This window comes from Buceros rhinoceros, unplaced genomic scaffold (genome assembly GCF_000710305.1).
Source record: "Buceros rhinoceros silvestris isolate BGI_N320 unplaced genomic scaffold, ASM71030v1 scaffold23667, whole genome shotgun sequence".
NCBI classification, from domain to species: Eukaryota; Metazoa; Chordata; class Aves; order Bucerotiformes; family Bucerotidae; genus Buceros; species Buceros rhinoceros.
This window is the reverse complement of record NW_010420751.1, coordinates 4,390-19,732: the sequence shown is the minus strand read 5'-3', so window position 1 is coordinate 19,732 and position 15,343 is coordinate 4,390. Positions and strand designations below refer to the sequence as shown.

General features: G+C 49.5%; 1 protein-coding gene across 1 annotated transcript; it reads right to left on the bottom strand.

Annotated features, from left to right (window-relative positions):
* Positions 1 to 796: 796 nt before the first annotated feature.
* EPB41 (erythrocyte membrane protein band 4.1) lies at positions 797 to 15,014 on the bottom strand (the record flags this gene model as incomplete). The annotated part of the gene is made up of 8 exons (XM_010139423.1): positions 14,553 to 15,014; positions 11,674 to 11,904; positions 9,293 to 9,397; positions 6,414 to 6,456; positions 4,431 to 4,506; positions 3,691 to 3,909; positions 1,488 to 1,575; positions 797 to 949 (listed from the first exon to the last, which is right to left on the bottom strand). Coding segments are annotated over exons 1-8 (1,377 nt in total), but the record flags the coding sequence as incomplete, so codon positions are not given.
* Between the last annotated feature and the right edge of the window lie 329 nt (positions 15,015 to 15,343).

Below are 15,343 nucleotides of genomic sequence, written 5' to 3'. Positions count from 1 at the left end.
CAGGTATAGCATGAAATAAATTGGGCAGGAGTCTAGCCCCCAGCCCATCAGCCTGTTCTACTGCAGCACAAACTGCTGGTCTAGCCCAAGAGCAGATGAACTCTCCACAATGTGCAGAAGGAGCTCGGGTCTGAGGAGAGACAGAGCTTGGCCACAAGCCCGGGCCTCATCTACCTCCCCGTCACACTGCCCAGCTGCGGGATGGGGTCAAACCCTACCTCCCTGCAAGGCTGGGTCATGGCAGTGGAAGCAAGAGGAGGAAGAGGAGGAAGAAGGCAGCCCCCCATTGTAGCCTTGCCCCCACTGTAAGCAGGCTGCTCCAGGGATCTCCCTTCTCATGAGAGGCAGCGTCAGGGCAGCCACCCCCTCCCTGCAGCAGCCCCATGGAAAAGGTGTGCGTCCATATTATTTTTTCCTAAGTGAGACAAAGAGCCTTTGCCTTGCCCCATTTCCACAAAAAAGAGTTGGTCCTCTCCCAGTTCCAACTGTGACCTTCCCACTGGTCTCCTCTGGATGCTGGGAATACCACGCGGTGCCAGGAGGTGGTGCTAGATGACACAAGTTCACATTGTGACCCGCTGGTTTATAGCCTCAGCTCAGCCGGCTCTGCCTCAACTTACCACCAAGCGGAGATCAGAAACCCCAGAGAGTGTAAAATCAGAAAGCCCAGAGAGTGTGAAAAACCCATTCAGAGGAAAGCTCATCCGTCCCACACTCCGTTTCAGTGACACACACTCTCTGGTGATAACCAGAAGGCAGTTAAAGACGACAGGAGCGCAAAAGAATCACAACATACCTCCCCTGGCCGAATCTTAATGAAGAAGCTGCTGCGTTTGTAGGAAATCTTCAGGACTTTGGGCCAAGGGAAGCGGTTGATTCTCAGTTTATCTTTGTAAACAAGAAGGCCACTGGAACAGACTCCCAGAGTGATATCCACTCCTTCCAAGTCCTGGGAAAGCACGTGAGGATTGAAGCAGTGTCAGGGATACAAGTTTCGGGTCAACATCTCTCCTACAAATTATCCCTTTGATCTCATCCTGAGTTCCTCGCACCACCACCCAGACCTCAGCCTCCAGCTCCCAGCCAGCGAGGGCCCGGCTTGCTTTTCCTCCCTGTTTCTCCTCACAGCCTCCTCCCTTCTGTGGAACTCTCCTGCGATGCTTTTTGCTCCAAGGACTCAGCTAGAGTCTGAGCAGCCTGGCTCACCTTGCAGAGTCAGAGCCTTATTCTAAGTTCCTCAGAGTGAGGACTTGTCTACATCAGCAGCTTTGTAAAACTTACTGTAATACAGAAAAAAAAAAACTGGAGAGAATCACTTCTCTTCTAACACTTGTGACAGCGTCAGAGGCGTTTCTGTGCATGGCTGTATTTCCATACTTCCCAGATCTTTCAAAAGGAACCTCCTGAAATAGGTAAACTTGCTCCTGCAAGGGGAGGATGGTCAAATTAAAAAACTCACAGGCGGGTGCACACACGCTGATTCTCACCTTGGCTTGGTGAAGGTCGACTCCATACATCGACAGCTTTTTTGCATTCTCAAGAAATTCCAGGTCTGCTTGGGCTGGAGTCATGGATCTGGGGAAACAGACAAAGGGCTTTTAGGAGGGGACAGATCAGACTTCACAAACCCATTTACTCGTTAGATTTTCTTTTGCTTTCAATAGAAATTTGTGCTTCAAGACACTCTCATAAAACAAACACGCCTCATTTCAGTGGAGCAGGACAGACACTAGGGAAGAAAGCGAGGAAGTACGGTACAGGGTCCAAAACTTGGGTCAGTGGAAGAAACACCAACTCAGCTGAAGGCAGACGGTGACAGATCCCATCCTGCCAGACCTCCTGCCTCCACACCGCTCAAACCCAGCTATTGTTCTCCAAATTAAACGTGTGGCCAGCTGAGACCCCTCGGCAGCAATTCCTACTGGGGCAGACCCGATGAATGAGACATTTTCTGGGAACAGATGGTCCCATCTGCAGGAGGGGCAACGCAGCACAACTTTGCTTAACAGAAACATCATAATGGAGCCTATTATCAACGGTATTGAAGTGCCCTTGTTAATAATTCCTGGTGTACGAGGTGCATATGAGGGCTCTGTCGGGAGCGTATTCAGCCATGTGCATTTCATTTCGCTCCCTGCTTTGATGTCTTCTTTACTGAGCACTCGCATACGTCCCGTGTGCGATGTAAATGGAGGTTTTAGTGCTGGGAGACTGGGCAGACAAAGACAACTGGAAGGACAATCCTCTAGGAAAGACCCCGGAGCAGTCGCCGTATCCAGCACGTGCCTTGTGCTTTGCAAATTGAGTCACAAGAGCCAGAGGATGGTTTAGCTGAGCTTTCCCACTGAAAACCCTCTGGCAGTTTAATGTTCCTAGAATACGGACCAGAAATTAAATGGGTACATACTGCTTCCTCCTGCAGGCACGAGCAGATTAAATATAACTCCATCCTATACCTGGAACATCCTTCTAATGAAGCCATGAATAATTCAGCAATGTGATCTGCCACTTCCAGCACAGCTAACGGCCTCTGACTCCAAGTCACGAAGCCTGTCAGCAGCCCACTACTTATTTTCCCTCATTTCCTCTCCTCTTGGTGCAAATGGAGAGGAATCAATTTAAGGTATTGATTTGCGGGGTTCAGCAAGGTGTTAATTGTAGCTTTGGTCACAGCCAGGGCACACATCCCCCTGCTCTACCACACTCAGGTTATTAGCTCCCAGCTGCCTGCAAGAAGGTCTCGTCTTTGCTCTGTTCTCCTTATCAGTGCAGCAGCCAGCAGCTTTCTGCAGGTCAATGGGCTGCTGGTATCACCGGCCTCGGTATCACGAAGTGGTTTTATGGGCTTGCTTTTTTCCCCCTTAAAACCCAAATGGATCCCTGGGAGGATGCAGAAGCTGCTGGCTGGTGGATCTCCAGGCCAGCCCTCAGGCCCACACAGCTCCTGCAACACAAGCATGCAACAGCACCTCTGAACATAAGCTCAAAACAAGATGAGGAAGAGGTTTGTTACAGTCACCCTTTAATCTGGTACCTGGGGGACACCCAGGAGTCCTTCGGCCCTACCTGAACAAGACACATCTGCCCAGGTCATGGCTGTGCTGGGAAGCAGGAGGAGGAGAGCCCAACCGCAGGCTTCTACCTCCTGAATCAGCTGGAACGCTTCCACGCTGGAGCGTGTTACTCATTAAACGTGACAGCAGCAAAACCCAAACCCGCTGTAGGCTACAGTGCATACACAGGGCGATGAGATCTGCTCCAACCAGACTGCACTCCAGAAATTACCCAAATCCCAAAGCAAGTATTTTATTACACCTGCCTAATGGGCAAGGTTAAAACTTTGTATTTTCACAGGAAATCAAACTCCCTTTCATGGCTATACTGTTGAAAAAGAGCATTTGTTAATAAACAATTGCCTGACTCTGCATCTGTTTTCCAAAACCAGTTTCTTCTTCCTGCAGGAAAAAATAATTTCAGCTTCTAGAAAGATTTTGGTACAAAGTACTAGATCTGTTTTAAAAGGCTGCTGTTCTCAGCAGCTGAAAACTCAGACCTTACTGCTAACGCTTCTGCTGCCAACATAAAAAAAAGGGGACAGCAGGAGCCCAGAAGCAACCACAGAGGTGGAGAAAACACCAGAAAGGCCCATGATTTCAGGCGTGAACAAGTCCTCCAGCTGCCACACCTTACCTGTATGTTTTATGAAGCTCCACAACCTTCTCTTCAAGCTCTTTTGTCTGGTTTGGGGCCAGTTTGAATTCGGTGACGTAATCCGGGCTGTGCAGATCAGGATCGTAGTCTCCCAACTCGGACTGGACCGTGTAGGAACCCAGCAGAGCCAGAGTGGCAAAGGAACAGGGCAGCCGCCCCTTGATGATGTCTTGTCTAAGCTGTAGACACAAGTAATACCTGGGGAGGGAAACAGGCAAAATATCATTTACAGAGAGCACAGAGAAACTTCAGAAACTTGAGGCTCAAACAGAATATCTTTCTCGTGCCACTGAGGAATGCAGCACAATGCTTGTTTCTAACTTCTACCTGTATTTTTATTTATTTATTATTAACAATCTCACAGTAAACACCGTGGAGGATAGGAGTGGTTAAGGCCACCTCCACTCTTACAAAGGGTGTAGAGGACCCTTATGGTTAGAAAATCTTGGTTTTAAACAAAAACTGACTTTTCTATACAAACACACATGCCAGGATTATACATGATGCTGCTTTACATGTGTAGAGTTCAGTGGAGAGTGGGAACATCCCTCACATCCGCTAAACTAACCAAACTAAAACCTCCCCTAACCATGACACAATCTGATCTCCGTGCTGAAGGATGGAAAACCACCCAAGTATTAAAACTAGAAGTCTGTTCGACACTGGCTGCTCTGCTGAGCGAGCTCCCCGGCTGGCAGCAAGGCTCCCCGGTAACTCGCCTGGTGATGTCCTCTGTCAGCTGTGCCGGGTCCGGTGGGTAGAACTTGACGTTGAAGGTAAAATCCCAGGGGCCTCCTGCAATACAGAGAGGTTGAGGAAAATGAACACACCGGAAGAGCTCTGTGATAGCCGGTTGTTACAAAACGAGATGGGGATATCCAAGCTGCTCTTCACAGTACAGCCAGCAGATCAGCACCCTGACTGCACAGCTTGCCGCTGCTCAGCAGACGGCGTAAAACACAATTTCGTCGACCAGGGGTTAAGATACGGGAGGAGAAACCAAAGCAGGGCAGGTAAATACACATGAATAAACCACAGCTAGTGCAAGAAATTCAATTTCTTGCTAAGCAGTTGAATTACTCAGGTATTTCTTCATGAAGAAAGACTCACGAAGAGGTCAGGCGCATGCTATTGGTTAATTCATTATAATTGTTTCATCACTCCACCCAATTTTCAACTTTCTGGTAAAGGGTAGATGTGTTAATCCACTCAGCAGCCTAATGGACCGTGGTGGGGTGCTCAGACCGCAGCTTAAACTCAGCACCACACAAGCATCAACCTCTGGGTGAAACCAGCAAGCGCCGGGGCAGGAAGGGCTTTACAAGTCCAGACCTAAATGCTCTAATCCAGCTTGTTGCAAACCTCGCATAGCACCTTTACAGGCATTAACTGGACGGAGCATCCACAGAATCACACCTGGAGCTGGTGTTATCTGTTGCATGGACAGTCCAGGTGACAAGTTCAGGGGTCACTCTGTCTTGACAATAACCACATTTACCCGCAGAAACCAGTCCTGACCAACCCACTAAGCACTCCGAGTAATTTCCATAGTTACAACTGCCCCCTCTGCTGCGCCCCTTAACACTCAAATCACTTCTCAGAGATTCATCACCATCTCAGGCAGGGACAAGGGCAGACGCAGCACTCATGGATTTACTTGTCACCCAACACCGTAGCTGGGGTTAACCACGAGGCGTGTGGTTTGCATTATGCAAGCTCAAAACCAGTTATTCCTCACAGACATTGGAGGTAGCAGAGTCACCTATACCAACTCACACCAGTGTACGCGCAGACAGGTGTACCCTCAACATACAGTCCAGTAAACTCGCATCACTTGCCGTTTATCCCACCTCAGGGATCAGATTCCAGGTTGCTCATTACACTTACGAGTTTTTACCTGCACAGCATGACCGGGGCAGCTCATGTCCTTTACACACATCCTGCTATCGACTCCAAGAGAAGCTGATAAGACCAGGAGCTTTTCCTACCCCACAGCCCTGCGGTGTCTCCCCCCTAATCTGTACTGAATGACACGCTTTGTTCTGCGCTGAAAGCATACCCAAAATAGGATTTTAGTTCCAAAAAACCAGTATTTCACTTCTGAAGCAGTCAGGCTTGCTCCTGAGAGAAAACAAAAGCCTCTACAATTTATTTAACTGACACTGCCCTCATCTTGAACTAATTTAGTGCTAACAGACCTTAAAATAAAGCTTTGGAGAGCATCTGGTATTTGCCCTGACACCACCTGAGCCATTTATCATTCCAGTCCCCCTATGTGGACCCCGAAACAGCCTCCCAGTCCATAAAACTTTGCCACAGCACACAGTTTTAATCCAGCTCCCCCAGTCTCCTTTGAGGTTTAAATGCTTCCCACTGACATCTATTTTCCCATCCTCCAGGAGAGAGCAAATCTCCTGTTTCAGCATCACGAGGACAGTGTGGGTTTGCACCAGGCAAACAGACCCCAAGCTCTGTTTTCTCAAGGAAATGACATTTTTCCCTCAATCCAGAGCATCACTAAGTACTTAAGGAGCGGTGAATGGATGCTCAGACTGCTTGAACTTGCGCTGATCCCTGCCAGACACCCTCACTTGAACTCTAACCCATTCTCAGGCCCCCCTGGATCGCCTGCCAAAGCCACACTTGTTTAGGGAAGGGGGGAGAAACCACACTCACCCACACGATAAATTTGATCTACTTACCATGAACCTGCTTTTTGATTTCTTTGGCAGGATCCAGCCACGTCTGTAAAAAGATAAAAACATTCACAGTTTAACAGACATTCCAGAAACACCACAGAAAACTGCAAATTGCTAAAAATACCACAAAAAGACAACAATTGACACGAGCGCAGCCATGGAAACTGGAGAGATGGTGCGTTTGTCACAACTTTTACTCCAGTCTGTGGTGTCAGTGGGCACATTTCCAGCCCTTCACCTGCTGGGTGAGGGGAGGCATGAGGAAAAGGAGGAGGAAAAAAAAAAGCAGACAAATAGGATGTTTGCACTCATTTCAGGCACCCTGACTGCATATCTACCCTGGTCAGAACAAACAGCGCCAAGAATTTCTATTATTAGTGACGGTTTTTAACGACTTAATCACTGAAATAGGAGTGAAAACATCCCATCACTGGGGAAGGCTGGAATCTTTTACAGCAGCGTGACATAAACTTCATCTCTTTTAAGTATGACTCAAGCTTCTAGTAATTATCTCAGCTACAAATTTAGAAATATATCCTTTTTCCCCCCTTCTCTGTAATTTGGGGTTTTGAGGGATGGTGGTGCAACATAAACCTTAACAAACAGCTCCTGCTTTTGCCAGCACGCTCAGCGCAGCTCCCGGCATGTCTAACCTGAACCTTTCCCTTTGCAGAGGTCAGGGTCTGCTGCACTGAAGGCGACGGCACGCTGCTAATAGCCCTCATGGAGAGGCTACACCAAACCACCTCCTTCATTTTCACCAGCAGTATTTGGACATGCCGGTCTCCTAAGGTGAAGGAATTAACTCACTGAATCCCCCAAGCTAATCTGCCTTGACCAGAAGGACACGTAACTTCATGGCAGGGAGAGAGTGATACCTGAGTTTAATCTTGTCTTTTTTATATGCTTGTCACTCTAACCTATAAATCTGGGGATACCAAACTCACTTGCTGACTTTTGAGGGCCACGGTTTTAAGCAGAGCATCTCCAGGTCCACGCTGGTACCACCACTGCCATGGCAATGGCTGAGCAGGGGTGCAGTCACGCGTCCTCGGCACTCACCCTGCTTGATCCAGCGGACAAGGGCAGGGACAGCAATTAACAGCACTTTCACCCACCCCGTGTCACAAATCAGTGGGAAAAAACCCTCCCTTTCAAAGCAGCAGGAACACCAAGCTCCTTCGGTACCGACCAGCTGCTCTACCTGCTGTCACCACGTCCTATTCCCACTGTCACCCTCTGCTGCTCCCACATGGGAAAATGTCCATCCCCAGGAAGGATTATTCCCTAAATATCAAACCCACACACAACCCTTCCTTAGCCAGGATCACACACGTGCATGACGGGTGAGGTGCAGGAGCTCATCCGCTGGTTCCCTATTAGATCCTTTTCTACCTGTGAATCAGGATCAGTGTTGGGTCTCATTTACACCACAAGAGAGATGGAGCTTCTGATTTCAAAGTTCAATGAAACATAACCAAAAAGATTACCCCAAACCCCCCCAAACGGTGTTTTCCCCCATCAGAGCAAACGAGGATTCCACCGGGTAGACTCTGTGCTGGAGCTAACTCCATGCGCAGCGGCTTCACCACCCTCAGCTCCCAGCTGTGGGACACAAATCTCACAAAACCGCTTGTTTTCAGTCGCTGCGGTTCAAAAGCTGCAGAGCCCCTCACTAAGCCCCTGTCGGCTGGGGGGGAAGGAGGTGCACGCTTCTGCTCCGGGAAGAATCAACGCCAGCAGGGCTGGACGGGAGAAGAGCGAGTCCCAGGGGCACGGGAGCTGCAGCGAGGAGCTACCCACAGCGCTCGTGTGAGAAGCTGAGCTGCTCCAGCTGAACTGTTTCTGCTGTTAATTGGATCTACACACACACCGATCCCTCCCTCTGCGAGCACAACAAACTCTTGGAGTAAAAATCCAGGCATGGAGATTTGACATGCAAGAAAACAGCGAGACACTAGAGACAGCAAAACAAAGCCAAGACTGAGCTCTGCCTGCCACAGATAGCAATGGGGCATTATTTTGCTGGTGTATTAAAAATTCACCATTGCAATTATTAAGTCTTTATTGACAATGTCTGTCAGCTGTAGGAACCTGGCCCGTAAGCGACTGCTGGAGGTGACACGTGGGAAGAGTCAGAATGGGGACCAGCCTGACTGGTCTAAAGGACGTAAAAGCAGGGACTTGATTTCAGTTGAGCACGCTCTTGGCTCCATGAAACAGAGCTTGAGTAATGCTTTGAGTTAAAGCGTAACCAAGGGTTTAAAAGATAAGACACTGCTTGAGTCTGACCAAACAAAGACCTTACACTGAAACCACATGAGTAAGAGTTTTGGAATGAAGAGTCAGGCGTGTTCTTTCACAGGGTAAAGCCTCGATGGCAAACTGCTCTGCAGGGCTCCGAGCCCAAGTGACCCTGTGGCAGGGCAGTCAGCTCCGTTTGGTGACCACAGGCTCCAGGACCTTCAAGTCCTCCTGCAGCCTGGCAACTCGAGGCTTCTACAGCCTAAGAGTAGTTAGTCTCTTCTTAAAATTACAATAAAAAAGACCTGCTGCTTTTCTAGAGTGAGGAAAGCCTTACCTTCCCCTAACTTTCCGAGCTGTTACAAATTAATGGCATCATTTTGCAGTAAACTAATATAATGAATTTTCTCCAGGTGAAGATCCAAGTTCATGCAGCTTTTTTACTAAAATCCACCCTCCTGTAGTCATTTCTTCACAATTTCTGCCTCTCTGATGATCCTCTTTGTCTTTCGGGGGGGAAGGGCACCAAAAGGAGTTTTAAGAAGAGCTTATGCAGCACCTCCTCCCTGGGGGAGATGATCCTTTGAAAGAGCTGAACCCCCCTCCAGGTGCAGAACACACCAGCGGCAGCTGCTTACCCTGGAGGTCGGTGTGTCCCATATGGCCAAGCCGAAGTAGTCTTCTTCCAGGAGATTGAGGTGGTCACAGACTTTTTTAAGTAGCTCCTGTCCCTTAGCATGTTTCTGCAAATAGACAGAAGAAATTTTGTAGGACAGGCTGGTTGTTGCCTGCCCTCATTCAGGGAGAAGGGGTCATCATCAAACCACACCATACGCTGCCAAGAAGGGGGAAAATCCCTGGATAGCTCAAATCAGATCTCCTGGCGGTGTCCGAGCAACGAACCCTTACAGGAATGAGCATCAGGTGTAAAAATTCAAACCAGAGAGGCAATGGGAACTGCAGTGGCTCTCTGCTACCACCAGCTCTGTGGCTGGAGCACCCACAGCTGAGCTTTGTGACACGACTCCATAAACACCAAGGATCTGTACAGATTTTCCCTCCCGAAGTGCACCTACTGCACTGACATCTCTCAGCTCCAGGCTGCTAGACAACAAGGCAGTGATCAAAAAGTGATCAACACGGAGTATGAAACTGCTGCTGCAGCCCACTGCTACAGTCTCCCACTTTGGGGGCAACCTGCTTCAGCAGGGTCACCAAAGAAGCAGCGTCAGAGACCATCATTTCCATGACCCTTTCAACAACCTGACCCACTGATGAAACCGAGCTTCTCCAGCTGTGCCTTTTGCACCGAAAGCTGCTTAGCACAGAAATTCTTGCCTCGAGAAATACACTCTGAGCATTCCTACCTCCTCCTCTTTGTTTTTTCTCCCCCAAATCTTGCAGAAGTGAACTGGCCCTGGGAACAGATATCCTTTTAGTCCAAAAGCATGCAGGAAAACATCCCCGAGGCACAGAACTATGGTAGCCACAGGCAGGTGATTCTATTGGAGGCTTAGCTGAAAAGAAAGTGCGGCTGCAGTGATGCAAAACCAGCTTTATTGATGCATCACTTGTGCCCGTGTCTCTGCTGTTAGCACATCTGCATGGTGACTGCTCCAAGACCACCACCCTGTTTCATGCCAGTCCTCCAGCTGTAAGGTCCTCAGCCCATTTCTTGGGACTCTACAGGAATGTGTTAGCCTGTTCTCGAGGAACCAGCACTTGAAGACATAGAGGAATTAAAACCCTTCCATGGCCAACTGGAAAACAGGCCTAAAAGCACTCAGTCCTCCTGGAGAAGGCACCTGTGCTGGTCTTCGCCCACTCCTCTGCAATTCCTTCTCAGTTAAGTCTTAACTGCTAAAGTAGGATCACACTGGGGTTAAAGCCAAGGGAACATGCCAAGTCTAGAGGATCTCAGCCTCTCCTAATCCTCCCTGCAGTGCCCACCGTGACCCCTCGAAAGAGACTTCTAACATCCTGCTCCAGTCAAGACCAACCGCACCACCAGCAGCTCTCCTGTCACCAGCATCCTCGCAGCCCGTTGGTATCTGATGGTGTTGCCGCAGCAAACTCATGCCTGACACCACAGCACCTCAGGGAATGGTCTCCTTTCAGGGGCTGCACACCAAATCCCCGGCGAGGGGGAAGGCAGCCAGGGCGGTGAAGCTGCGAGCTGATCCCAGGCAGTACTAGCAGCGACACTGTTACACAAACGCTGACCTACTTGTCCAGGATCACCCAAGGTAACTGCTTTCACAAGGAGCCCTGTGCCCACATACCCTCTCCTGGCCCACTTAGCCAGCGGGACTGGAGAAAAACAAGCTGATGGAAATATGCTCGAATGGTAAGTACCAGATTATTAATATTCCAGACAAGTACTTCAATACTGAAATGGGGATTTCTGCAAGCTTTTTATTGCCCTGGCAGCAAGAGAGCCCTGTGAGAGAACGCACAGAATAGAGGAGGAGAAAAGCTCTCAGATGAAGGGGTTTGCAGCGCTTGAAGTCAACATAATCATTTCAAATTGTTTACTGCAAATATTTTCAACTGCAGGCTAAACACAGCACGTTTGTCTTTACATCCGAGCTCTAGGAGGTGTGTGAGCCAGCAGCTCGACAGGCGACGGCACCCTGGGTCAACAGGAAAGCAGAAATCAACGGGAGAACTCGTATTACTCAAAGGAAAGGGGCAAAAGGCGTGGAGACAACTCCAGCCTAGGAGACAAACCTGAACTCTAGTCTGATACAAACAAGAAAGGAGATGAACAGCAAGTAAGGGAACTTTTTTTCCCAAATTTCCTGTCTTTGCAAATCGTAGAACAATAAAATAAACGATTCCTGGGCACCTGGCGATTTTCAGAACGCACTGAATAAGTTTGTTACAGCTCACAGCAGGGTTGTCCTGCAGCACAGCCTGTCAGGTAATTCACTGGCAGCAAATTAAATCATGTTTGTGGTGATTTTTCAAGAGGAGAGGGGAAAGAGGAAAAGCAAAAACAAATCCTTGGAGTACTTACGTCCATGGAGCACTCAAAAATGGTGTCATCCAGCAAGACGACTTTGCAGTACATGTTTCTGTGCCTTTTTACTGCTTTCTGGGCAGCTTTCAAATCCTTCTCTGCTTTGGTCTCCGGAGTCTCTTGTTTCGGCTCTGGCTTGGCACACTCTTCCTTCGCTTCCTCTCCTTCCTTGCCCCCGAGGTCTCTGCTGTCCGGCTCCTGCTCGTCCCTCCTCTCCTCCTGCGCAGGCTGAAGGCCCCCCAGCACCCCGGTTGCAGTTTAGACATGTCAAGCAAAACTAAACCATCACATGAAACAAGCTTTGTACAAGTGCGCTACAGGGCTGGGATCTCAGCCCAGAACTAGTTATCTTGACTTAAAGGTGTAACCCCGGACCTGGAGCTGCTGCTTTGAGTAGGGCAAGGTAATGATATTCAGCCTGGAGAGGAGAAGGCTCCAGGGAGACCTTAGTGTGGTCTTTCACCTTTCAGTGCTTCAAGGGGCTGTCAGAAAGCTGGGGAGGGGCTGTGGGGACAGGACAAGGGCTGATGGGTTATACTGACAGAGGGAGAGTCAGACCAGAGAGAAGGAAGAGATTGTTTCTGCTGAGGGTGGTGAGACCCTGACCCAGGTTGCCCCAGGAGGTGGGAGAAGCCCCATCCCTGGCCCCATCCCAGGTCAGGTTGGCCCTTGGTGCTCTGAGCCCCCTGCTCTGGGTGCAGATGTCCCTGCTCCCTGCAGGGGGTTGGGCTGGGTGACCTTGAAGGACCCTTCCAACTCAAACCATTCAACAGTTTTATGATTCTTTATTAATTTTTAAAGCCCTTCAAGTCATTCTCATTTAATAAAGAATGTAATAAAAAAGGAAAGAGGGTTGATTGGAGAAACCAGGGCAGATCACATCATGGAAATCTTCATAGTCTCAATGACAGCACCTTTTGGACTAGTAAGTTTTTCCCTTTCTAGACCAGACACCCACTGCAAGGGCCCCCGTGCTCCCACTGCTGCGCTGGGCGACAGGCTTTGCCCCAGTGCGCTGGCCCCCAGTATGGCAGCAGTGGCATTAAAAGGGGGTGTCAGTGCTGAGATTGCACGGCTGTCTGAGCTGACTGAGCAGCTCTCTGCTTCCAAAAAGGGCAGGCAGCCTTCATGCCACTCTCCCTCTGCCTATGAAGCACTTTGCAAGCCAGTTTAATTCCCTAAAATAGCAGAAAGAGCAGCAGTTTGGGGACTGGAGGAGGAAGGAAGCTGGGGTTTTTTTTCTACTGCCATTTCAGCAGGTTAAACGAGTTCACGACAGGCTCTGACAAGTGCTGGAAGTGGCTCGATGCAGCAGGGAAACATGGCCATGGCAGAGGAAGAGCAAAACCCCGTCTTTTCAGCCCATCGCATCTCATGAAATCAGACCCAGGCACAACCGCACGGAGGTATTTAAAAACTAAATAATGTCCACAAGCTGCTGACTTCTGTTCCAGCAGGGCTGGGACAATCGGGAGCAGGGACTCAGTCAAAGCTCGTAATGCCCGTTGGTCAGCATTTATCAAACAGGCAGCACCTCACAAATGCTTTCACAGCAGAAATATCTGCCGAGTGTCACAGTTCAAAAAGCCACTGACGTTGATCTAAAATAAGAACTGAAAAAAAGCAGCACAAATGCTTCGCCTGAAACAAACAGCCCACGGTGAAGGAAGGCTGTGGGTGCCTCATATGAGCTCAGCAGCAGCAAACCACAGTTAAACAGAGAAAAAAATCATTCACTTCCTCTTGAAGACACAACTTCTGGGCTGGAATTGCATGAAAATTTCCAGCTCCTCTCCACCCTGCTAATCCAAGCCCTCAGAGGTACAAAACGCCAGCAGAGATCGTCCCATGGTTTTCGCAGGCTCAGAAATTTGGGAGAAAAATTTCAAAAAATGATGCTACCTCCTCCTCCTCTACAACTTTGTAGTTTTCAGGAGGTGGATTTACAGTTACCGCCTGCAGTGGGCAATGCTCTAACTTGCGCAGTGCTGCTCCAGAAGTCAGAGGTTGCAGATGAGGAACAGCTCTCCAGAGCCCAGTCAGAGCGTAAGGCGGTAAGTAACCCAGATTTTACTGGGGACGCCAGCAACACACACAGGTTGGTTGGGCTGTGAGAAACCCCCAGCTCAGGGGATGGGGCTCCCGCCTGTCTCAAACTGTGGGCAGTCACACTAATAACAGGAATGCTGCAGGTACCCAAGAATAAGAAAACCAACCCCCTCCCAGCAATAACCAGCTGCAGCTCTGGGAACGTCTCCATTTCTATCGTGCTTTAAAAACTTTAAATTTTGCCTGAAAACTGACCCTGGCTGTAAAGTGCAGGCATCAGCCAGCTCCAGGAGCTGGGCTCAGGCCCCGTGCTCTGCAGAAATTCCTGCCCACATGATGCATAAGCAGAAAACATTTCTATTTGGCAGGCTCAGCACCAGCCCGGACTGAGCAAGTCCTGAAATGGCATGTCTGCGCTCCTGAAGTTGAAGAAACCCCTTCCCCAATCCGCATCCTCTTGCTATCTCCTTTATCCCGCACACACCAAGGACACCCCGATGAGCAACTGCTCTGTCATGAATTACGAATCTGAACCTCAGTCCTGACATGACTTCTCAAGCCTCAGCAGAGTAAAGAGTCAGGACAGGGCATTCTAAGTTGTGCTGTGAAGCGTGAGTACAACTGCTGGGACATTCCTGTCTGGGAGAGGAATGCAAGCGCGGGGAGTAGGTGACACAACACCAGGAGCTGACGAGAGCCTTTTCAGCATCTCAGGAGTTTTTCTGATCAAGCTTCCCACCATAGGACATGAAGTTTTTACAGTTTTGGCTAGAAAGACACATTTTCAAGAACAGAAGGAGCACGCCCCACGGAGAGGGGTGTCTTACCTGTGTTTCTGCACTGCTTAAGGAATGGAGATCTAGCGAGGGATCGGTTTTGAGCTCAGGCTCAGGAGCTGCAATCGGGGCTTTCACCAGGATGTCTTCATCAGGGCTGGCTCCTAATCCCGGGTCTTTCTGGTCACCTCCCACCTCTTTGGGAGCATCAGTGTCTTTGTCCTCTTCGGACACCTGAGACTTGGGCCTCCTGAGAAAGGATGAGAAGATGCGGGAGATACCCCGGCCCTCAGAGGTGCGCCGTTCCTTCTTGCTCTGCTCCTCCTGCGTGGGTGTATCGCCGTTGGAGGCCTTCTGCTTCTGCCCCACTGCAGCCTGTCCCTCCGGCCTCTGCTGAGCCCCTTCCTCTAGGGCAGCCTCTTGTTTTTGTGTTTCAGCAGCTCCTCCCTCCTCCTTGGCTTGCTGTTGCTCCGAACTGTCAGCGTCCGCCGCAAGACTCTTCTCTGTTGTCATGATGATGCTGTAAGAGAGAAGCAAAAGGTCTCAATCAAGAGCTTCCCAATATCCAAGTCTCCATTAAGCTATTCACAACAAGCCACAAGCGCAGACACAGCACGTTCCCCAGTCACACCACCCTGTCCTGCTGACTCCAGCCTGCAAAGTCATTAAGAGGAAAATCATGCATTTTGCTAAGGTTTGCTTCGATAGAAAAATCTCTATCGATGTTTGCCCCCGCATCTTCCACCATATGGACACCGCTGACTCCAAACTGCTAAATGCCCCCGCACCAAGCCTGCAACCAGCCAGGAGTGAAAGATGAAAAAATGGAAACAAGACTGGAG